The sequence below is a fragment of the Hirundo rustica genome, chromosome 13 (assembly GCF_015227805.2).
Source record: "Hirundo rustica isolate bHirRus1 chromosome 13, bHirRus1.pri.v3, whole genome shotgun sequence".
Classification (NCBI taxonomy): domain Eukaryota; kingdom Metazoa; phylum Chordata; class Aves; order Passeriformes; family Hirundinidae; genus Hirundo; species Hirundo rustica.
This window is the reverse complement of record NC_053462.1, coordinates 10,362,319-10,385,397: the sequence shown is the minus strand read 5'-3', so window position 1 is coordinate 10,385,397 and position 23,079 is coordinate 10,362,319. Positions and strand designations below refer to the sequence as shown.

Genomic DNA, 23,079 nt, shown 5'->3' with positions numbered 1-23,079 from the left:
CTCTCCCGCTCCATGCCCGGCTCCCCCGGCGCCGCCCGGCTCCCCCGGTGCAGCCCGGCTCTCCCGCTCCCTGCCCGGCTCCCCCGGTGCAGCCCGGCTCCCCCGCTCCCTGCCCGGCTCTCCCGCTCCCTGCGCGGCTCCCCCGGTGCAGCCCGGCTCTCCCGCTCCCTGCCCGGCTCCCCCGGTGCAGCCCGGCTCCCCCGCTCCCTGCCCGGCTCTCCCGCTCCCTGCGCGGCTCCCCCGGTGCAGCCCGGCTCTCCCGCTCCCTGCCCGGCTCCCCCGGTGCAGCCCGGCTCCCCCGCTCCCTGCCCGGCTCCCCAGCTCCCTGCCCGGCTCCCCCTGGCCCTGCCCGGCTCCCCAGTTCCCTGCCCGGCTCCCCCGGCAGTCCCGAGGGAGGAGAAGCTGGAGCAGCTGGGCTCGGAGGCAGCCCCGGTAGACACGGCCCCAGAACTTACCGACTCCAACACATCTGGGTTTCTTTTCCAAGAGGGGTTCTTCTGCAGCAACCTGGCTTGGAAAAAGTTACGTTTTAAAATATTCCTAGAAAAGGTGTACTGAAAGTGCATCATACAGTTATTTTTAGTCATCAAGTATGCATATTCTTCATTAAGCCTGTAGTCAACAACTTCAACTTTACCAAAAAATCTAATATTTTATACATTAAGAATTCAGATCTCTAGACCACAACCTAAAGAGTTTGAGATTCACCTAAAAAATATTTGAATTCTTTAATTACTGAAGAAGTGTTTCAAGAATATCCCAAACAATTTTGATTCTGGCTTCTCAAAATCCATATTGTGACATGATGAAAAGTCATCCTAAAATTAAAACCTAAACCAGTTAGCTCCTGTAGATCTGTACATAAGTTTCTGTGCAAAATCTCTCCATGATAAAATCAACACACTTATCTCCAAAAGAAGATAAGTTCTCAACAGAAACAGTCTACAACAAGAAATGTGATTGCAACCAGCTCGACTCATGCCACTTAGCCTATTCTGCATTTTCTTCAGAAACTTTAGACAGAAGTTCACTTTTAAATAACTTTGCTTTGCCGAGTAAAAAGCAGACATAGCAAAAATCACTTTTATCCAAATTATTCTGTTTAAAGTTGAAAAAATCTGTATCTTTCTTCCAGCCTGATTTTTGGTTCTGCCTTTTTCATCCCTGCAGTGCCTTGCTCAATACTCCTCCAGCCTGTGCTCTGCTCTCCAGAGTTCCTACAGCGGGACATGGCTTGAACAGACACAATATTTAACATTATTTCTATATGCACGATTGCAGGTAGTGCTGGTGAACTCAGCACACATATCTATAGCAGGAAAAGGTAAACATCACCAGTGGTTATATATATTAAAACATTAGCTGTGTTCTTAGAATACAGAAAATCAGCCGCAGTTTTAACATGCCTTAGAAACACAAGTAACCATGTTTTATTTTACTGGGTAATTATTCATTCAGTAGTTTGTCTTTTTTGCACAGGTAAACACTACACCTTCCCAGGACAAATAACACAGTGTGAGTTCTCCATGAATTTGCATAGTTCTCAGAGAAAAGCTGATTGTTTTAATTGGCATAATACCAAGTATGCATTAATCAGTTTCATACAACTGCAGAACCTTCTCATAACTCACTCAGCTTGTTAGGACTCATTTGTAACATAATTGCATCAAACACTACTCTTGTTCCAAAAAGTATACCAGGATTATTTTTTCAAGTTTCAAAAAGAAATTTTCTTGATGCTATTTAATTCCTAGTTACCAATTTTTGTCAACTAATTAAACACATGTTTCCTGCCCCCTCCAAAAAAACCCCACCATGAAGTCTATTCTAGTTCTGCTCAAATTCTTGCTTTTTGATTCAGCTGATTTTGCTAAGGTCACTCTACTCACATTGACCTTCTGAAAAAATTAATGATTGGCTTGTGGCTAAATCCAAAGGTCTTTCTTCCTTTTCTGTCCTTTTCAACTTATCAGCTAGTTTTAGACCTTTGAATCATTCTTTATCAACTCAGTTTACATAGTTTTTCTGACTCTGCACAACTCTTCTTTCCCCACTTACTATATAGGTCTGATGCTTTATAGAGTCCTCACCATCGCTGCAAAAATATTTTGCTGAATGCTCTAACATTTTTTAAATTGTTCTTCTAGGTTGCATTTTTTTCTGCTCAGAAATTTTTTTTAGTGAAATCATTCTTTCCCATATCTTGTAGGTCTCTTTCCTCCTTTTTTAGGGGTAGCTGCTCATGGACACAAGCCAATCTTCATCTAAGTACAATCAAAGCAGGAATTTTTTTCCTTTTCCTAACTGGCACATTAGCAGTCTGACCATGAAGCCTTTACTCATGGTAAATAGCATTTTCCTCCCAGCCTTTATACCCAGACTGCCCTAACCATCTAAAATGCACCCTAGAGGTATCATTACCCTTCTGTCCTCATTTGACCATCTTCTGGACCACTGGGAAAAAACCCTCACTGGTCCCCTTAAGCAGTTACTTCTTGTTTCTTTGCTTACATCTTTTTATTCCTTAACATCCAATACACACATCATCAGTTTGCATTTGTGGTGTGTGAAAGTGTCATTCCTTCCAGTTCCCTCTGGCATCAAAACAAGAGTCCTCTTACTTTTTGTACAGCAGGCAGCTCTTTATTCCTCTACTTCTACAAGAAGGGCTTGATCTAGCAGTGTACATTTTAATAGAGACATAAATCAAGGAGCACAACACCAGCAATGATTATTAAATTAAGAGAAAGCCAAGTTCATTCATTCAAATACAACAAGTTTATGTAAACATGTAGTTGTCTAAGCAGGCACAGAGTTTTTTGGATCAAAACTCTTTTTGTAAAGATCACGTGGTTAGTTTTATTACACAAAATTGCTAGAATTATTGTAACACCTTGAAAGCTCACCTCACTGACCAAAAGCTTGCCAATTATTTTTAAATTTAATTTAAATGTGCTGATCTAGTAAAGATACTTTCTTCCCCTGCAAACCCCACCTTAGTATGGAATTTTAAATTGAAACAGAAGAAGGAGCTTCACATTGCAATTGCTGAGATTTAGCCTATAAATTGTAACTAGCAACATTTTGGGGTTTTTTTAATGGGGCTCTATACATGTTTTGTAAGTTTACCCAGCATTTTTGAATGACATAAGGTGCCTTGAATAGCTTATATAAAACCACCTCGTTCTGACAACTAGGTAATGCATTTAAAACAGTGTAGTTCCAGCTACTGAAGAGCAACATTCTGGCCCAACAGCATGAGAGAATAAGACACTAAGTAGTAAAAATCTAGTTCAAAACTACAGAACTAGAAAAAGCAACAGGCGACATAGTAGAGAGAAGTCATCCTTGGCAACGAAACCAGAGTTGCTGAAGTTCAAAGTATAAACTTATCTATGTTTTAGGACAATATCTTGTCTTAGCTTCACCTATCTTATCTTTAACACATCTCTACTAGAGAAACAGAAGTCTCAATGCATTTTACTGCTTCTTAGATATGAATTTCCATCAGCCCAGTAACTGAGGTTCTCAATTGTTATTTAGATTTGTAGTGTGGTATAGCAACACGTGTGACTTGGGAGATAGGATTTTTAAGGCTAAGGAACAGCTTACCCTTTCTTACCAGTATTTCTGCTATATTACTGATTTTAAAAAATTGGTAAATCTAGTGTGAGCTAGTCTTAACATTTACGTCTACTCAACAGTTTTTACATTACTTACAGAAACTTAGTCTGATCAAAAATACAAACGCAAGAGACTTCAGTTCCTTCCTTCTACTGCCTTGTCAAGGATACTGCTTGCTAAATTCTAACAGACTGTCACCACCAGGAAGAGAATTTGGCCCAGCAAATCTTATCTGTTAGCTATGAGAAACAACACAGAAGAATCCAGTATGCTTCTTAGAAAGCAAGCTTTAAACTTCCTGAAGTTCAAAAGTCTAAACTTGTTCCAAATTGAAAGAAGAAATGCACCTCAAAGGATTAAAATTACTTTTTCACCCTCCTTTAAGCTCATAGTTTTGTAGTTAACTCTGAACTCTAAAAATCAAAATATTGTTACACACAATTAAAACAATTTCTCTTATTTAAAATTTCTTACTTTAATTTGTGACTTATCATAGAGCTAAAGCAGTGTACTATTGTCAAAGTACTTTGAAAGGTATTTCTATTTTAATTCAATAATATAAATCTTGCTTTATCATTCTTCACACTCAAAAGATATAATTAAATATATCCAACTAAACAAGCCACAGATATAAAATGGCAGGAAAATCTTTCTCCTTAAGCCCAGCTTCACCAAAACCCCATTTAATCTTTAAACTTCCTAACAAACTCCACATGGCTTCTGCCTATTTATCTTATGTAGTTATTGAAGGATCCTGTCATTTTCCCCAGGTTCTGGACATTTCTTGGAAGATTTTCTGTTTTTCCTTATCAGGACATCTTCCCTCTGTGACACGCTAATACCAAATTTTCCATCAGACTGGACACAATCTGCTGCAATGGAGTTCTAACTACAGAATGAAGCACTCCTATGAGTACAAGAACTAAGATGAAACTGATCTCCTATACGTTTGTACAATTTGTATGGTAAGTGCTAAATCATAAACATAAACTTTTATTTACTACATTCACATTTACTACAATCACAGATGAGTATTTATAAGGAATCTCCATTATGTGGACAAACCGGTATCTAATAGCTCTGCCCCTTTTTGTTCGGGCATTTAAGGGGTCTCTTTATTCCTATTCAGCTAGCTATTATCATGAAACTCATAGAAACCTAATACCATTGAGACCTATGACCCTTTCCCAAGTGTGCCTGAAAGCAGCCAGCAGGTTCGGGTTGCAGGGAGGGGAAGGAGAGAGCAGACACATATAGATGCACATATGTAACCCATGGCCGTGTAACCTCATGTTCTTGGAAGCAAGGCCAACACCTTCTTGTCTTTAAGAAAACAAACCTCCTTTGGTGAAAGTAGATGACTTCTGTAGATATTTGTTACAGGAAACTTAGGTAGCATTAGGTCAAATATTTGTAAGATTGTAAGTCTTGGTATGAGGCAATTCTTAGTGCATTATTTTAATTTCAGGAAACATTGCTCTTCATATCTATTTGTTAAAATGTCTTTAAAAATTAACTGCAAAATGCAATCAAAAAACCACATTTCAACATATATAATATAAAATAATATATCAATATTAATATGCATTGCACATGAATTTCAAGCATGTCTGATAACTTAGGAAATAATTTAATTCCTTTTTTGGAAAACAGGTACCTGGAATACTAAAAGGATATAGATAAATATAGTTATGTAGCCCCACCCAAAGTAAGGCTCAGTAACTGAGCCAAGGAAACGGAACAGGTAGTAGAGGTGCATAAACATGAAGGGCAGGACATCAGTCAGTGAGGAGATAGAAGTTACAATGAAATAGAAAACACAATGACAGAGGTATGGTGAGATAATTGTTAGGCTAAATTTTTGGCTTAAAAGTACTAAAAAAAAAAAGGTTTTAAACTTTGAGCAAATAAAATAGGTCTTGTTGACTGAATCTGCCTGATTTCAGGAAGATAAGAGTTTCCACTGTCCTGGCCAATCATAAACTGTTACTTCAAATAAATGACTGACTTAATAATTAATTTCTTTTCCTCCCTGAGTTTGCAGAAATCTACATTCTGATTAGCTGCACTGTATGTGCATATAAAGACGAGCTTCAGCACACACATAAATACCTGTTTTAATTTTAGATGTCACGTTTCTATTATAGAAAGGTGACAGAGCTGAATGAAGTTCCATGAAGGCAAAGAATTTGGTGGCCATAATCCCTGACATTTTACACTCTGTCTTTTGCAGAGGCAGTGCAGTGCTGACTACTGAAAAATGCTGCAGGTTCATGCAGCAAGAAGCACATCACTTGGTGGGATAGATTTCGTTCAGCCCAGTATTTCCATGTATACTGTAACACGATCTGCCAACATTTTCTAGGATCAGTACTGTGACAATACTTTCTCTCAGGGCTGCCAAGTGAACTTCATGGCTCTAGGACATTTTAAATTTCTTTAATCTCAAATATATGGTCTTGCCCGTTGTACATAAGCATTTAAAATTTGAAAAGTTGAAAACCACAACTTTCTTGAAGAATATTTATAGAAATCGTTAATATAGCTTTGCTGTGCCCCTGAAATAACAACTGCATTTAGTTTTCTGCTCACTCACACTAGAGTAAGAATTGCAGCTATGTCACATTATACAATTTCTGTCTTCTTTAACCATTGTGTGAGTGGCAACTGCAAGCAAGATACTGACCTCATAATTTGAAGGGGCTTATTCATGTGAAAGAGGCTGAAGTACCCTTACACTAAACCTGATGGCAGAGTTCATCTATTCATTTTGCTGCTGCCCAGGCAATAAGACTGTGAGAGCAAAGCCTCTTCCCCCACCCCTCTTTCTAAGAAAACACTGTTCTTTGATAAGCACACCCTGTCATTTGATGCTGTTTGTTGGCAGCACCTTGAATATTCCTCCTACGGTACTGCCTTTGAAAAGTTTGCTGAGTATAATCTTGCCTTGATGGTAACAAATTATACAAGGAGGATTTGATTTGAGTGTCTTCTTCAGAGGATTTAATACATTCCTGTGGAGTTTTATGCTGAATCTGAGTAAAGTTTAAATTAGTGGTTAAAAACCACAACACTGGATTTGGACACAAGGATGTCAATTACTCTTCCATCATAAATGAAAAAAAATGGCAAAGTCCAAATTTAATGGAAATTAATTCTTTTAAATTCTCAGCTAAGCTTTCTGCTTAATCCTTACCCTTTCATGTCCCCATGGTGATTCCAGTTCTTGACAGGTAAGTTCTCAGCAGAGGAGAGAGCAAAGAGCTTGCTATGACTGGGGTAACTGTACTAACCCAGCTCTGAACTCTGAGCTAAATCTGCTGGCATAGCTCTGGAAAGAGCTTCACTCTGTGTCTGTAATGAACCAACAGAATTCAAAATCTATTCATGGGATGGAAATATTTTATCAACTTCATGAAAGAGAATTGAGAAAGGCTCCTTTAGCAGGTTCTCTAGGAGGAGAGGAGATAATTCCTGAGCTTTGACTGCTCCCTCCTCTGATCCTGGAGAGCGCATCTGTTCTGATGAAACCCAACCATGTCTATCCAAGAAAGATGAGGATGGGCTCAGTGCCAAGAATTTAGTTACCGTCCAGCACCAGGAATCTCTCACATGTCACTGCAGAATATTAAAATTTTGTTCCTAGAGTTTCATAGCAGTTGCTTCTAACACCTCTGCAACAGAAAGATGAGTCTCACTGTGACTCAGACAACTTCACCTAGAATTTCTTTAGTCAGTCATAAAAGAGCAGAGAGCTAAATCTAAGCTCACCACTCAATTCAAAATAGTTGAAGAATTTTAGTTTCAATAGTATCAAAGTTACCATCCTCTGACCAGTAATCTAAATGACAGGTCATGATATGGAGTAGCTGAGATCCATAGCTAGTAAATGTACACATAGTAATAGTATTGTCATTTTATGCTACCTAGTCACACACCTCTTATCTTCTGTGGAGTGTAGCAGATCTCCTGTATGTCTCCACTTTTAACACACAAATCTGGACTGTCTATATGGCTTTGTCTAATTAGTCATGACATGTTTATTCCCAGCTGTGTTTCACCATTTTATCTTTCCAAAGCAACGTCATTAACAAAAAGGAGCTTGTAACAGAATGCAACAAAGGCCCCCTGTAACATAGAAATTTCTAGATTTTAGGAGGGACCTGGGTAACCCACTAGACCAGACTTCCTTGGAAATTCTAGTCACAGGAGTAGCTCACTCCTTTCGAAGGAAACTGTTTTCAAAGTTGATGATTGTAAAGTATTCCAGTGGTGCCAAATCAGCTGCAATTGGACCAGCAAGTCAATTCACCTGGCCGTCCTACTAGAAATCCTGATGCATTACAGATTTGTGAGCATCATCCTTCAGAAGTGGGGAAAGATGTGGAAAAATACCAATAAAGTGCTGATGTAAGCACAGTTTCAGTAGTGCCAGAGCATGTATGTACTGACCTTCATCTCCTGAACCTCTGCCAGGCACGGAGGGTGAAAATGGAATGGCTTGAACTCTGCTGTGAGTAGTTTGGGTGATTCATCTCTGCACAGATTAGGAAGCTGGTTCTTACATTTACAAAAATTATTTTGGTTAATAGATATGTCACACTCCTTCCCAACTGGAAAGGGAACAGAAGAATTAGAGATGTAGCATGTAGGAAAGGGAGTTACCTTCTATGGAAGGCACCTAGGGAAGGGAGGAAATAATAAGCAACAGCTTATCATTTCCTTATTCCTTCCTTTGAATTAATCCTAGCATTGGTACTAATATGACTGCTCAATAAGCCAGTTCTACTCAGTGATTCTAAAGAGGACTCACCCCCAAAATACAGATTTTGCTGGCTTAGTGAGATGAACCCATCACTGAACTGTCAGAAGAGCATCAGAGCTGGAACAAGGGAGGCAGTGGAACTAGGAGGTCACATAAGGAGGACAAGGAAACAGAATGACCCCTTTTGGCAGCCCCAATTAATTAGATCAGGTCAATCTGTTTCATCTGATTGAAACCTTAGGGAAAAACTGTGGTAAATCTGCAAATAAAACTTTAGTATAAGTTGTAGTAGCTATTAATTTGAAACGTGACAGAAGGGCATTTGAAACTGAAAAACTAAGCTTGAAGGCTTCAATTTAGCAATCCTGAAAAATACCCAGCTGGGATTTTCCGTGGGAATGGTCAGGTGAAACAAAGAAAGAACAAACCCAGCTGACCTGTTACACAGGTTCACTGAAGCCACCAGTCATCCTGTCTGACTTCCATCTCTCTGCCATTCGTCAGTAATTAGGTGTTGTTTTGTGGTATGATTATTGTCCCTTGAGATGGCTGGAATGGTGCATTCTGACTTGTAGCAGTACAGTGAAGGATCCTGTTAAACCATGACAAAACAGAAATAAGAGAAGAGACTATTTGCACAGAAAATGCTGCAGCCTGGAGTATCCTATGTCAGCCAGCATGAGGAGTGCTGGGTTTTCCCATGCTCTCTTTCTACACACCTTTTTTCTCAATCAACTGTACATGGAGCCTGAATCCAAATTTAACACAAACTTCCAGTTACTTGTTGCCCTCTGGTGACATCTCGTGGATCACACCAAGACATCTTTGCCTTTTGGCAAGCCCTGCAAAGCCTTGAGCTGAAAACCTTTGTGAGAAACATGTAGCTGGAGAACAGTGGAAAATGTTTATCTCAAGGAGCAGCTTAGAAAAACAACGTATTGTGCAAAAGCTGGCGAGCAAACCAAGTATTTATTGTGTAAAGATTTACAAGTTTTAAAACAAAGTAGCTCTGAATAAGGCAGACAAAGGTCCTTCAAAATGTCACATTCCTGATCAATAAACCTGAGGGTATCAGCTCTCCAGGCTGCTGATTATAATTCCCTACTGAAGTTACAGAATTAATGCCACATCCCATGTGAGAAAGTCAGAGATTTTACTGAAGAAGAAAAGGTTACCCAGAAAAACTTCTTCAGAAACCCACTGGAGAATCATAGCACAAAACTGCTGCACGCTCTGAGCAGAAAACTGGAATTAGTTATGGAAGTTCAATATGGAAGTTCAAAGCAATGCTTTGGAAATACTGGCTGTGACCCTGCCTAAGAGGGTCTACTGATTTCTCCTGCTTTTCCCAGGCAGTTTCCCTCACATACAAAGCTTCCAAAAATGTTCTGCATTGCTTACAGCTGTGAAGCAACTCCCAAAAAAATTCCTGAGGCACCAGTTTGAAACAGTATCTCTGTTACAGGAGAAGTATAAAACCCCTCTAATTTATCCAAATGCTAACGTCTAGTGACAGTCCAAATTCACCCTAGACATCAGCCAGTGAATTTTCACCCCTGGCAGCCCCTGAAGCAGCTCCTGGCTCAGCCGCGGGCTCTGAGGCTGGGAGCAGGATGGGCAGCTCTGGCTGCGGCCACCTCAGTCACCGGCTCAGGTTCCAGCTGCAGCACCTCGCTGGGAGATCTGAGCACAGCTCAGCTCCAGGATCCGCTCCTGCCCACCCTGCTGGGACAGCCAGGGCTGCTGCTGCATCAGAGCTGGCCGCAGCTCACCGAGCAGCAGAGGGGATTTATCCAGCAGGGGAAAGAAAGTCTGCAGTGAAGAAGTTTCCTGGCAGTCCAAGGACCTGAATCCACCCACCTTGTGCTGAAAAGTATCAGATTTGACACAAAAGGGCGGCAGAAGGCTGAACAAGAGGGAAGGAATTTGTCCCCTTAGTGGCACATAGCTAAATATAAAATGCAAAAAATTGTAAAAAAAAAGGCAAGCCATCTGTATTCACAGTAATGAATGTTTAGGCTTCACCAAGAAGCACAGAGCCCTGGTCACTAGGTCCAGTCAGAAGGGTGAAATTCATGGAGTTTGCTTCAAGATTGTCTGAGTAATTAAGGAAATAACTATGCTGAATTCAATAATACTATTTTTTATGTCATTAAAGTAACTTATCTCTATGATAAACGATGGATTTCAAGGTTTATTGAAGGGTTATTTATCTCAGTGAAAGTTTATTGGGGGTTATTCACCTCTAAGGTTCCAGGTCATTAGATATTTGCATAAGCTATGCAGTGTGCCACAGGCATCATTAAACACCTTCTTTTTGTTGTTTGCTAATTAAAGAACAGGAAATATTTGTTACATTTTGCTGAAAATCTAACCATAAAGGGAAGCCTGACAAAAACCCTTCCTAATGAGGTCTGTAACCTCACTTCATACTAACGTTAACTCTTCTCAAGGAAAACAAAGGAGCTTTTGGCCTAAATTAATCATTCTTTTGCACAGGGGGACAATGGCAATCCATGAATTGACATTCTGTTAAAATGGATAGAGAAAACACTTACCTTATATGAGCACTTCAGCTGCACACCCAAAAGGAGGAGCCCTCTAGAAACCTGTGGACCTGTGTTCTGGGTAGTGTGAGTTTTGGGGGTCTTGTAGCCAAAATATCCTAACCCAAGCCAGGTGATCCCCAGGTGAAAGAGTTAATATCAGTGTTTAAAGAATGCCCCCTTTGAAAATGCTCTTAAGCTATTGTCTGCACGGGGTACCCACTCATAGGTGCTTCATAAATGGTTTGGATCACTGCAATTGTATCAGTTCCTCCTTCGTTTCAAAAACATTTTTTCATAAAATGAATGTCACAGTGGTAGAACTGCAGCTAGAATTTAGTATGGAAAAAGGGATCAATTAGTCTTTGTAGCACATTATGATAACCATAAGCCAGGACAGAGAATCATGTGCAATTTATGCACATTATTTATCTTTGCTCAATGGTTCAGATTTCTTTCTTGAATCACTCCTTGAAACAGTGGCTTGCAATTCCAGCATTCCATGCTCATCTTTGACTTCTACCATCTACTGCATTGCCCTCTGCCCTGTATTTCCTGAAAAACATAGAGCCAACATATTCTGCATAAATACATATTCTAGTCTGCTGCTGACAGAAAAGTCTCATCCTTTCAAGGAAGTATTCCAAGTTAAGAAGCCAATAAATATTTTACAAGATTTTTAGTGTCTAATAAAATACTATTAAATTACGTAATGAAAGAAATAGGTGGAGTAAAGGACAGGAAGCGAGGGAAAGAGAGCCTTTCCAAAATTTTCTAAAATTCTTTCACACTCACCAGCACATTATATATGTTTATAAATTGCAAGTGTCTGACTCAAGGCAGTACTTCCTATTGCTGAATATAAATTTAAACATCTAAGACTAGGCACAAAGGGACTGCCATCCTAACTGTGTGTTTATTGCTTCATTGTGTAAACAGAAAGATTTAATAGCACTATTAAAAGTGATATGAAACATGGTTATCGATTTTTTTAGCAGAAATAAAGTGTGAATATGAGATTGTCTTAATGAAACAGAACAATTGCAACTCTACCTGCATCTCAGCTGATGTCTAACAGGCTCACTGTTTATATAACATGGGAATAGTTGTCCTGGATCAGAGGGAAGGTCCATCAGTCTGAGTGCACTGCTTTCAAGACAGGGTGACTGTAGATATCTGGAAACAACTACAAGGAAAGCAGCAAGCATCTAGCAGTGCTTTCCCAGAATAAAGTCCTAGCAATCACCATGCTTCCTGACTCAGTTGTACTATCCCTAAACTGAAATTTGTCCCTAATAGATTTTTCTCCCCCCAAATTTATATATACATAAATCACTGGTCTCTTGTAGCAAAACATTTGTTTGCTGTATAGAGACCCTTTCTTCCATAATGCCCCTTTAGTCCTCTGTTAGGAGAGAGAGGGAAATATAATTCCTCCTCCTCTTTCTCCTCATGTATTTGTGATGTACAGACCATAGGTAATGCTGAGAAAGGCCACAGGTGCTTTGCAAGGGCAACTGTTTTGCAACATGGTTGCACAAAGCCTTCCTTAGCTGATTAGAACAGATGGACTGGCAGGGCTGCTATGTTTAACTCTGGGGAAATTGTCCTACTGCAGCAAAACCTCTTAGAGAGGTTGCATCCTCCTTATTGCACAGTTCAAAATTGATGTTGGCATCGTCTGCACACAGAGATCCTCACATCAGTCTAGAGAGTTTAAGTCAAGGTATCAACAACCCACCCCCCACAAAAAAAAAAACACTACCAGTGGAGCAAATAGAGACCTAAATTGTTTATCCCCTCCTGGGTCCAGCATACTTTGTCAAAGTGGTTCCAGCCTACCAGCTGGAAACTGTCCATTACCAGGACTGGTAACGTAGAAATTGGCATTTTCTTTACCACAGTCTACAAAACAGAAAGTTTCATATTACAGGTCTACAAGATTTATTCATTTTAATCTATAAATACATGAGGTTTTCACCAGTAAAAGCACAGGCATTTTCTCAGTGGTCATTGCCACAGCTTACATTTTGAACAAAAGAACATGTAGTATTGCATGTGAATAAGCAAACTTTGGTTCTCTTTCTAAGGACCAAGCTCTCTTACTTGTTAAACAATGGCTTGCAGAGGACAACAAGGCAGCTGAAGGCCACACTGAATGCTACACTCTGGAAAGCTTGGGACACTGTAGAATTTAATCAGCTTTTTGAAGGCACCTTTTTTGAACATCATCATGTCTTCAGGCAGCCTGGAAAGAACTCTGGCATTTGCATGAGACTCCTTCTTGTCAGTGGCTGCTGCTTCGGGGTTACATTGCTCCAGATTACCAGTCATTGGCACACTGGTGCAGCTAAGGGAACGTGCTGTTTTTTTCTTGCCTTGAACAGATAAATAACTGAATAAAAAAGAGGTTAACTTATGTTTGGTGACATCTTGGACATCTTCTGGAAAACAGTCATCCAGAGGATCCTCTTGACCTTTCACCTGCTGACTAATCACACACGTACTGGGACTTACTGATGATTTCTTAGGCTGAACTACTGTTTTTCTGGAAGGTGCTTTGTATTTCCCTCTGTCTAAATAATGCTGAGGAACATTACTAATGGCATCAGAAGCAGGCTGAACTACTGTAGTGGGGATTCCTGCCCCATCACCAGAACTGATGTAGTGCAACCCATAATTCTGGCTAACGATTTGGGCTGCAGTGTATTGAATGATGCTCCAGTCCTGCAGAATATCTTCCCTGGTTGTGAACTGAGATGTCACAGTAAAGCGAATGATGAACTTGTCACGGATGGTTGCTGGAATGAGGAAGAGCCTGCCAGAGCTGCTTAGTTCTTTCAGGAGTTTTTCTGTCAGCCAATTGGGACCCTGGTTTAAATATGAATAACAAGAAAAATATCATGGTTAGAATTTCCAGTGACATTCAAACATATCTAAGAATTGCAATCACAAATTCTTACATAGAACTATATTCACAATTATTAATGTCTAGGGAGAGGTCAGCTGTGGTCACTTCATTCCAAAGAGACGTGCCAAAGGGCCAATCTTTACCTTTAGGCGAAATACAACCAGTCCAAGATGTCTCTTGGCAGGAATTTCAAAGAGTGGGTCACTTTCAACCAAGGATTCAAAGAATTTGGCTGTTTCAGTACCCTATAATTAAGGGGAGGGAAAAAAGTTATCTATTTCTTTGTCACAAGCCCACAGTAAGATGCTAAATTGGGTAGTTAAAAGGAATTCCTTTCCTTACCAAAATACACCATTCCATGCATGAATAAGAACAAACAGAAAAATGACATCAAAGCTGAGAATTTTAAAGTCTGTCTCTATTTGCACAGACCCTTGACAATGAACATGAGTAACTGGCCTATACACAGGGATTTTCTAGAAGGAGATTTAAGAACAGAATATGCCTTCTCATCTCAGAATCCTTTTCCAGCAACCACCGATCCACAATGTGACCCCTCATATTTACACTCCATCAGAGACTTAAGCCTGTACATTTTCATAGTGATGGGTTCAGCTATTCATCACAGCCTGCCTCCCAAACAGCTGCCACTCGACCTCAAAGAAAGCTTCTCCAGATTATGGCTCAGTAAAGTGCAGAAGGCAGTGTCTGACCAAGTCCCTTTCCATTGTCCAGTGCTGTCAAGAAGGGGACTGGAAATGTTTTGTCTACACAGTTAATCTTTACAGATTATTTTAGAGTAAAACCAGCACACATTTAGAATTCACATGCAAGCTTTGTGCGTGAGAGGATTTCTGTTACTCATCTCTGCATCCCTGAGTTTACTAATCTCACCTACCAAGAACTGAACGTAACACGTTGGTATTTCACACACCTGTCTGACATGAGCTTGAAGCTTTTTCACCCCAAATGAACGAAGCACAAACCACAGCTTCAAAGAACGGAATCGACGACTCAGTGGAATTTGCCAGTGCTATGAAAACACAACAGTGCATCAGTGAGTGCAGAAACAAAAGAAAAGGAGAGTTCCCCTTCCACTGCCACATCTCTTGCTTCAGATTCAGGTCAGAAACCTCTCTTGAGATGAACAGTGTCATATTACTGAAAATCTACTAAGGCTAGGCAACAGCCATCAAAGAAACACTTTGTCGCCATATTTTTCAATTATTTGCAAAAATAAGATTTTGGCTATTCCCCTTAATTAATGGCTTAGATATGCTTATAATTTTAAATTAATTACCAGCTTATAACGACAACCTTTTGCATTTAAGAGCATAATCAATTTAAGATATGGCCATTTACACTTTAGGACTGACTAGTGCTCACTTCAACTCCTGTAATTTCCTGAACATTTTCCCAAATCAATTATAAACAGCAAGATTTGATATTGGGGTAGACAGTTCCAGACGAAGTAACACCTGCTCCAAGGAAAAGAGTGAGAAAGCGTGTGAAGGAGTATCTCAGGGAAGCTGCACAATCACATGCAGGATCCAATTTAACCACAAGAGGGACTCAATATCTTTTTATCTGTCTCTCCCTCTCTCCACTCCAGTGAAAAGCACTATTGATTTCAAGAAAACAATTATCTTTTCAGGACTAGGGTGAGATCATAGCAGAAATAATTGGCAGTGAATATTCCTTTGTATTACTGTACTGCAATCTGCTGTAAGATGTATCTGCAGTGAAATGCCTCAGCTCTCCTATGAATATCTTAATCTGAAGAAAAAATGTCATTCATTCTCCTGCTGTTTCAGAGCATGGGTTTTCCATTGCTTACTCCTTTCTCTCCTTTATTACATATCAGATACAAGAAATCCAGCCAAAATGGCATCAGAAGGAATTACTTCAGCCACACAATACACAGAAATGACCCTTTGCATTAGAAAGGCAAGGTTAACTCTCCATGTGTGTAAAAATCTTAAGTACTTCAATCTGAAATCAATTTTATAATTAATCTTCATAACCAGGGCTTACCACAAAGTTTTGCTATTTTCTCTTCATTAGGATCTCAGTATAATTTGGTTTATATAGTAAGACCAGCTATAAGATAAGCATACTCTGGAATGTGAGAGGAATTTCACAGTCTGTTTGAAAATTTTATAGGCAACATAAAATAATAACTTACCATGAAGTCAATTGCAGCTCCTGAATTGGCATGTCTGAGGTAGACAGGGTTAACACTGAAGGTTTGATGTAGCTTGTATTTATCTTTAACCCTATCAATTGTAGAAGGAACTAGATTTAGCAAAATGTGCAGAGAAGAACTTTACAATTTGCATGTTTTCCTTTTGATGTTGTTTGTGCTTTGACTATACCCACCAGAATCCAGTGCAGTCAAAATGGACCATCATCCACTTAGAAGGATTAAAAGTAAAGGAATCTGCATATTCAATTCCATCCAAAAACAATCGAAATTCAGGACATACAAATGCTGTTCCTGCATATGCAGCATCAATATGAAGCCAGAGTCCCTCAGCATCACCTGTTGAAATTGAGATTGTTGTTACAAAAAGGACATAGGGAATCAGAGTGCATGCTAATCTCTCCTCTCTGCAAACCAGGTGCAGTGTTTTGGAGGAGGCAGACAAGCAATTGACAACCTAGTTTTATTCTGAAGGTAAGGATCCATAATGCCAAAATATAGGATAATGCTGAAACCAGGTGGACTCTGTAACAAAATTCACTATTCTACATTTCATGCAAGTGAGTCTTTTTAACATTGTATTTCTTTCACCTGCTCTTTCCCCAGCACCCTTCAGCTACACAAAGCCAAAATAAAGACAATGGCAAGCAAAAAAAGACCCAGAAATAGAAGCCACAACCTGACCCATAACAGAAAGCTCCTCAGGTCTTCAGCAGCTACAGGTCAGAATTTATGCTGGAATAGAATTTGCAACCGTGTGAAATTTACCTATGAAACTGGTTGATACAGAGGATGTCCTACCAGAATCTACCTTCAAAATTCCTTTGCGAGATTAAATATTAATGTATCCATCCTACAACAGTACCACACAGTCTGTATTTCCTGAATAACCACATTAAAGATTTATCAGTTAGCAAATTTCATCCGTCTCAAAGAAAATGTATTTTAGCATCCTAAACTAAATCTTACAGAAATCACTGCAGTCTTGTACTGACATCAGCCTTCCCTGAGACATGTCTGAAAAACTCATCTCTCCTCAGTTTTGGCATGAAAAAGTCTAAGAGTATCTTCTAGATACTTTCATAGATTAAAATCAGGAAAAAAAAGACACTTACAAACTGGACCCAGTTCTGAGAGATTGTCAAAAGCACAGACACCAGTTGTACCCAAAGTTGCACAAACCTAGAAAAAAACAAACCTGTTATAATGGATATTTGGTTTAATACTTGGATGCATCACTTTAATTCGGGTGATTTATTGCAGACAGTCAAAACACTGATTTTATTATTTAATAAAATAGAAATTCTTGTATACATTTGAATCTTCAGCTAATGCATTTTAACACAAGAAATTTTTTTATATGTAATTTCATGTTGGCATTAGGAATATAACACTGTGTCAATACCCCCAACCAGAAAGTTAACATACAAAGACTGGCACTAGGCCTTTCTTTCTGTCTTCTGCAATGGCTTTCTTCAAAGTTTCACCTCTGAGGGAAAAGTTCTCATCCACAGGCAGAAATCTTATCTTCACAAGAGAAATCAAGCCAGCCTTTTCTACAGAGGAATGTGCCTTTAAAATAAGAAAAACAGTAAGAACTCAAGCTCTGAGGCTGAACAGCTGTGTTAAGTTATGGCTTTATGAAAAACAGTGGTGGCAAGAAATACAGAGATAATGACCTTATTGTAATCCATATTAATACAAGTCTGAAAGCATCTTCTGAGTATAAGAAATTCCAAAGAATGCTTCATTTACTTGGGTACTAGTTTCTAAAACATAATAATAGGCACCCTCATCTTGTGTGTGGAGGGCCATTTATCAAAACTCAGCTCTTAAAGGAGCATCTAGAGATGAATCAACCTCAGTTTATTCCCTCCTCCCTGCTATAAGAAGATAAATCCCCTGAAGTATGTTTACTTCTGGATAGTGCAAAACACCTTACAAGATAAAGTCCTTTTAGTTACACTGAGAGAATGAGCATGCTTGTCTCTCCTGTGGCAATTTTCCCAGGGGAATATATTTGCTCAGTTCAGGAGGCCAAGGACAGAACAAGTTTGCTGGCAAAAGCCAACAGTGGAGCCCACAACCTGGAGCAGGATTTAGGTAACAATGCCTTGAGCATGCCTGTCTCTGAGGGGAAGGAGGCTGGAAACAAACACGAGATGAAGCAGCATGAGATCAGCACCTAGTTCCTGGAGTAAGGCTTTGTGAAAAACGGGAAGGAAGTGCAGAAATCAGTAATGTGAAACAATCTCTTGAGGACTGCCAAGACCCTAAAAACCTCGCCTCACACCGATTTAGCTTCCCCATCTGCAGAAACCAACAGTAAGGGAACTGGTCCATGCTTGTGAGGCATTCCTGTGTTCTACAGAAATGAGACTTCACATGGCAAAGGCTGAGTGAGACAACAGAAGCAATTTGTTTTCCCTGGAATCCTAAGAACCTACTTGATCAGATGCATAAGCGATGAGGCGAGAATTGAGCGAGGACTCATCAGTGTCCGGCTCAGAAACCTTCATCTCCAGAATTTTGTTCTTCCTTGCTGCCAGCAGCGCAACCAAGGTTGATTCACTCACAGTGCTCTGCAAAGACATTGCTCATTTACTGCATCTGCTACTTCATCGCTAATTTGCCCAGGATCTGCAGAAATCAGTGAAGTGCCCAGCTGCCCACCCCCTCTTTTATTCCTACTCCTGCTTTTCTCTGACGCAGTGGAGAGTCATTTGCTGATGAGCAGCTCTCTGGGCCAGCAACACAAAACAAAGCCTTTTAACTGCTGTGTATTTTAGCATGCAGCACTGAGTTCTGGGGAGTAAATAAACCACATTTTCCTTTTGTTCTACAGATAAAACATAGTATTTCCCATAAAATTACAAACATGATCAAAGCCCCTTATAATAACAAAGACGCAGCACTGCTTCTAGGGAACTCTTGCTTACACCTTCTGGAAGGAGGTAACAGTTCAGGCCTCGATCTTGCACCTCTCAGAGACAAAAAACAGATTTCTTGTGTGGCTAAGGACTGTGGCAGAAGGATAATGACAAAGATTCCTTCTTTAATTATGTAAGAATCACTTTAGTGCAAAATTTCATGATGTGAAACAGATTGAAGAAATGAAAACTGATTCATTTATCCTTAAAAAGACCACAAGAATACTTGCTGTTTGTCCATAGCACAGCACTAAAAGCAATAGCAGTTTCTATTCTATAACCTTGCACATTTAATACTAAAATTTGGAAAAATAATCCCAAATTGGGATTCGGCCTATTTAGAAAATGTTGTTGGTTTTGTCTCTAGGAAAACTATCACCCAGAGAGAAATTCACTTGAAAACAAAATGTTGATGAGGCCATCTCTAATCTCTCCTACCTGTAGTACTCCTCCGCCCACACTATCAGGATGGTGATGCAGGAATTTATCTGGAAGGCCCAGCATTTTAGCCAACCAATCCATTACATTCATTTCCAGTTCCGTACAGGCTGGGCTGGAGGCCTAGAAAAAAATTTTAAAAGGAGAATCAGGCTGTAATTCACCCTGGGCACTGATCCCTCCTCCAACTGAGAGCTAAGAGGGGCAATGAGTTTATCTGATACAGCTACATGGACACACACCCACCAATTTCTCACAGGTTTATGAGCTTCTACTTTCTTACACAGAGCCACACATCTAAAAATCTGGGCAACTTTGGCACTGGGGAAAACACTGGCTTCAGAAACTACTGCAGTGTGCAGAATCACAAGCAAGTAGTGGTCTATAGCTGCTGCAGGAGGATACAAAATACACAGATATTCTGGCCCAGGCCATCAAACAATTATTTTCAGAAGAGGAAAAATAGGAAGTGTGTTCTCTCAAAGGAGCAGGAGAACTGGAATGGAGCCCAATCTAGTCTGCAGTCATGGATGGTGGCTGTTCTATTGCTTACACTGCTTGTGTAACAGTCTTGGCACTGAGACTAGATGACAAGGAACAGTGCTCACAGTGGGGTATGCAAAGAATTTGAGAACACATTCCTAGTATATTTCCTTCATTTACCTCTTACTACTAGGTAGTGCTTGTTCTTATATATTCTTTTGGATCCTTTTTTTTAATAAGTGACAATTTTCATTTATGCAACAACATACAGTTGGTTAAAAGAAATAATTATACTGACTCAGAGAACAAGAAAGAATGACTATGACCTGCCCTTGCATATTACACACAGGAGATGAACGTCTAAAATAGCCCCCAAAAATTTACCCATGTGAATCCCAAACAGTTAATTGCGTCAGCCAACATATCTCCAAGGAGTGAAGGCCAGGAAGTTAGAGCTGGAAAGTAGGCATGCATGTGTGGACTTTGCCAATGGACTACCTAGAACAGAATTATGTAGAAGTTAAGTCTGAAAATGTCACAAAACTTTGCATGACATGTAGTGGTTAGTGTCTGTTTAAAGTGAGAGAAAAGGATTACAGCAACTTAATACATGCAGCTCTACATCTGCTAGCAAAGAGCTGCAGGGATAATATCAACTGGGGAGCAGCACAAGCAGATGATAACACTGCATTATTAACAGATAAATTACAAATAACAGCAAAAGCATTTATCTGAACTAAACAGGCAGACAAAGATTCTGAACAGGAAAGAATGCTGTGCCACGTTTGAAAGACCAGAGTCAGAAAGATTTATCGAAATACTTATCTTTATAAAGGGAATCCTTACAACAAAGTTTCTCATTTTGTCAAACAACTTGCCTTTAGCTACACACAGCAATTTACAACTATATAAACCCTTCTATACACCTGAAGGAGCTTGTGTGGGGGGACACCAGCATAAGTGCAGGTAATCTGATTGCCGCTCCTACATGAGATCACGTTCCTACAAATATCTTTTAAAATTTTGAGAACAGACTTCGAAAAAGCTTCTTACATAAAACATGCAATTTGATAATATGAATTCCTTTAGCAGAATCTGCAGTATATATGTACAAGAGGAAGCTTTTACATTCAAAGCACAGGAGACAAGCCTTGTATGTACATGAAGTTGGGTAAGAGTTGTTTCACCTTGCTGTGCCGAGTTTCCACGTCTCTGAAATTAAGATTATATGGTTCAGCAGGCAGAGACATTGTGAAGCTAATGATTTTCTCTTACTGGTGAATTTGTTTCCCTATAAGCAAATATGAGTTATATATAAAGCAGTCAAAAAATACACTCACAATCTAACTCCTAAAATTACAGTTAGGAACACAACTGTGGACATAACATCTACAAGATTTATGCTACATTTTTGGGTACTTTACTTATTTAGAACAATGTTCTGCAGAACCTGTGCATTCCCATGATTTGGGGTTCACCCCAGGACCCCAGGTAGTAAGGGCTTTTTCCTGTCACGATTATCCTTTATTTCTTACCCCTGGCATAATAATCTTCTCTATATCTCCAAAGATGTTGTCCCAGCTGTCTGGGTCCATGGGGGCAGAGTCTGGCAGCTGGGCTCTCATGTAACCTGGCTGTACATCAGGAGTCACCCGTCTCTCTCTCACATTGCTCAGGTACTGGCAAATGTAATCCACCATCTCTTTCCCTGGAAGAGGCAAACCAGAGTGTTCAGTTTCAGTTATGGAAACACTAACTAGCAGTACCAGCACTCCACACAATCTGTCCTTAGCACTGGATAGAGATTCCAATAGCACTGGAATACTGCTCCCACCCCCTCCCTTCTACACCCTATCTGTCCCATCTAATAATGTTCTAAAAGAGGTTCACAGGATTTTTTCAGCATCATCACTGAATAGTTCAAATGTACCTTTAAAACACAATCATGGCACAAGTTCAGTTTGATTGGTTACTGAAAGGTTAGATTTTCTTGCCTACAAATTAACTGAAACTGCATTTCACAGGAATTAAATTTTTATTAATGTCCTACGCTTCCTTGTCATTAAAAGCCCCTTTTTCATCCTCTGAAATCAGCTGCATAGCTCCACACCTTTTCTCCACTTTTTACGGCAATCTCCTGCAGCCCTGCAACCAAAGTTGGCTCTCCATCTCCAGAACTGTCCAAGTACCACTGCTGTCTCAGGTTGTCAGCCAGTGAAAAGCTACTGTACATAACCCTTAGCACAAGTTTATTCAGAATTACAGTTTGGCAGCTTTCCCACAGCATCTTAGATGTACAACCAAAAAGGCTAAGTCACCCACAGACTCTAAATCCATTAATTTAAATTCAACCCTGGGACACATTTTTTGCCTCAGTCTCAGCAGATCCAAGTCTCAAGGAAAAAGTACACAAATAAAGAGCATACAGCCCATCGTAATTTTGGGTATCCCTCGCAGCCCTACACCAGTTGATCTCCACGAGCAAATGTTACCTATTTGCCGGAGCCACGGATCACTCACCTCTCTGTCGGTACTCCTCAGGCTCCATAGTGATTCCTTAGGAATGCACCTCCTCAGACCTGGGCCACAACCTTTTGGGAGCTGTGGTCAGTTTGGTCTGGTGCCTTGCCAGCTGCTTCCCCCTTTATAGCTCCCTTTATCTCTCAGACTCACACACTCTGGAAAAGGTTTAACAGGCAGGTTATTGGTGAATGTTTATCTAACTCCTCCCAACTGAGGGTTTTTATAATCTCTCATGTTCTCATCTGTGCTCTTTTGATGTGTAAGATAGTGTATCACTAAGAGGAGCTGCCTCTGCACTTTCCCATTTTCTATCAATCTTTCAGAAGTCTCACAGTAATCCATGCCATGAATATAAGGCACATTAACATGAGACCTGCGGGAGAGAAAAAGCTCGAGAGCTTTCAAACCAAATAAAAGCTAGCAGAGGTTACACCAGCACACCCAGATACTGTGCTAGCAGTAGACATAAAAAAAGGTACCAGCACAGAACAAATTTGACATGGGAGACAGGGACTTCCCTAAGAATTGTTTTGAGAACCCCTTTTCCCCCCAAAAAAGAGTGTACCTACATCCGCACAAGTCTTCAGTCCTTATGCTGTCAGTTCCATGCTGCTGGAAGGAAAGGCTTCACAGTTATTGCCAGTTCCAGAACTACA

General features: G+C 40.0%; 2 protein-coding genes across 3 annotated transcripts; one reads left to right on the top strand and one right to left on the bottom strand.

Annotated features, from left to right (window-relative positions):
• Positions 1-12: 12 nt before the first annotated feature.
• Positions 13-558, top strand: LOC120758825 (uncharacterized). Its single transcript, XM_040077500.1, has one exon. The coding sequence runs from the start codon at positions 13-15 to the stop codon at positions 556-558; it is 546 nt and encodes a 181-aa protein (XP_039933434.1).
• Positions 559-12,937: 12,379 nt separating this feature from the next.
• Positions 12,938-22,509, bottom strand: HDC (histidine decarboxylase). Of its 2 annotated transcripts, none has more exons than XM_040077284.2 (12): positions 22,421-22,509; positions 21,436-21,608; positions 20,285-20,398; positions 19,418-19,540; positions 18,497-18,631; positions 17,478-17,621; positions 17,165-17,231; positions 16,226-16,388; positions 16,032-16,122; positions 14,781-14,879; positions 13,990-14,091; positions 12,938-13,806 (listed from the first exon to the last, which is right to left on the bottom strand). In XM_040077284.2, the coding sequence occupies exons 1-12, from the start codon at positions 22,446-22,448 to the stop codon at positions 13,045-13,047; spliced, it is 2,001 nt and encodes a 666-aa protein (XP_039933218.1). In that variant the 5' UTR covers positions 22,449-22,509; the 3' UTR covers positions 12,938-13,044. The 2 variants fall into 2 exon arrangements, with proteins under 2 accessions (XP_039933218.1, XP_058278352.1); XM_058422369.1 differs by lacking the exon at positions 22,421-22,509 and adding an exon at positions 21,088-21,191 and having other exon boundaries at positions 21,436-21,513.
• Between the last annotated feature and the right edge of the window lie 570 nt (positions 22,510-23,079).

Excerpts from the sequence above, each read along its gene's own strand:
- LOC120758825 (XM_040077500.1), top strand. The coding sequence starts at position 13 with ATGCCCGGCTCCCCCGGCGCCGCCCGGCTCCCCCGGTGCAGCCCGGCT.
- HDC (XM_040077284.2), bottom strand. The coding sequence starts at position 22,448 with ATGGAGCCTGAGGAGTACCGACAGAGAG. Across the intron at positions 16,123-16,225 it reads TTTGACTGCACTGGATTCTG|GGTTAAAGATAAATACAAGC; the intron begins GTGGGTATAGTC and ends TACAATTGATAG. Across the intron at positions 14,880-16,031 it reads GAGCTGCAATTGACTTCATG|CACTGGCAAATTCCACTGAG; the intron begins GTAAGTTATTAT and ends GTGTTTTCATAG.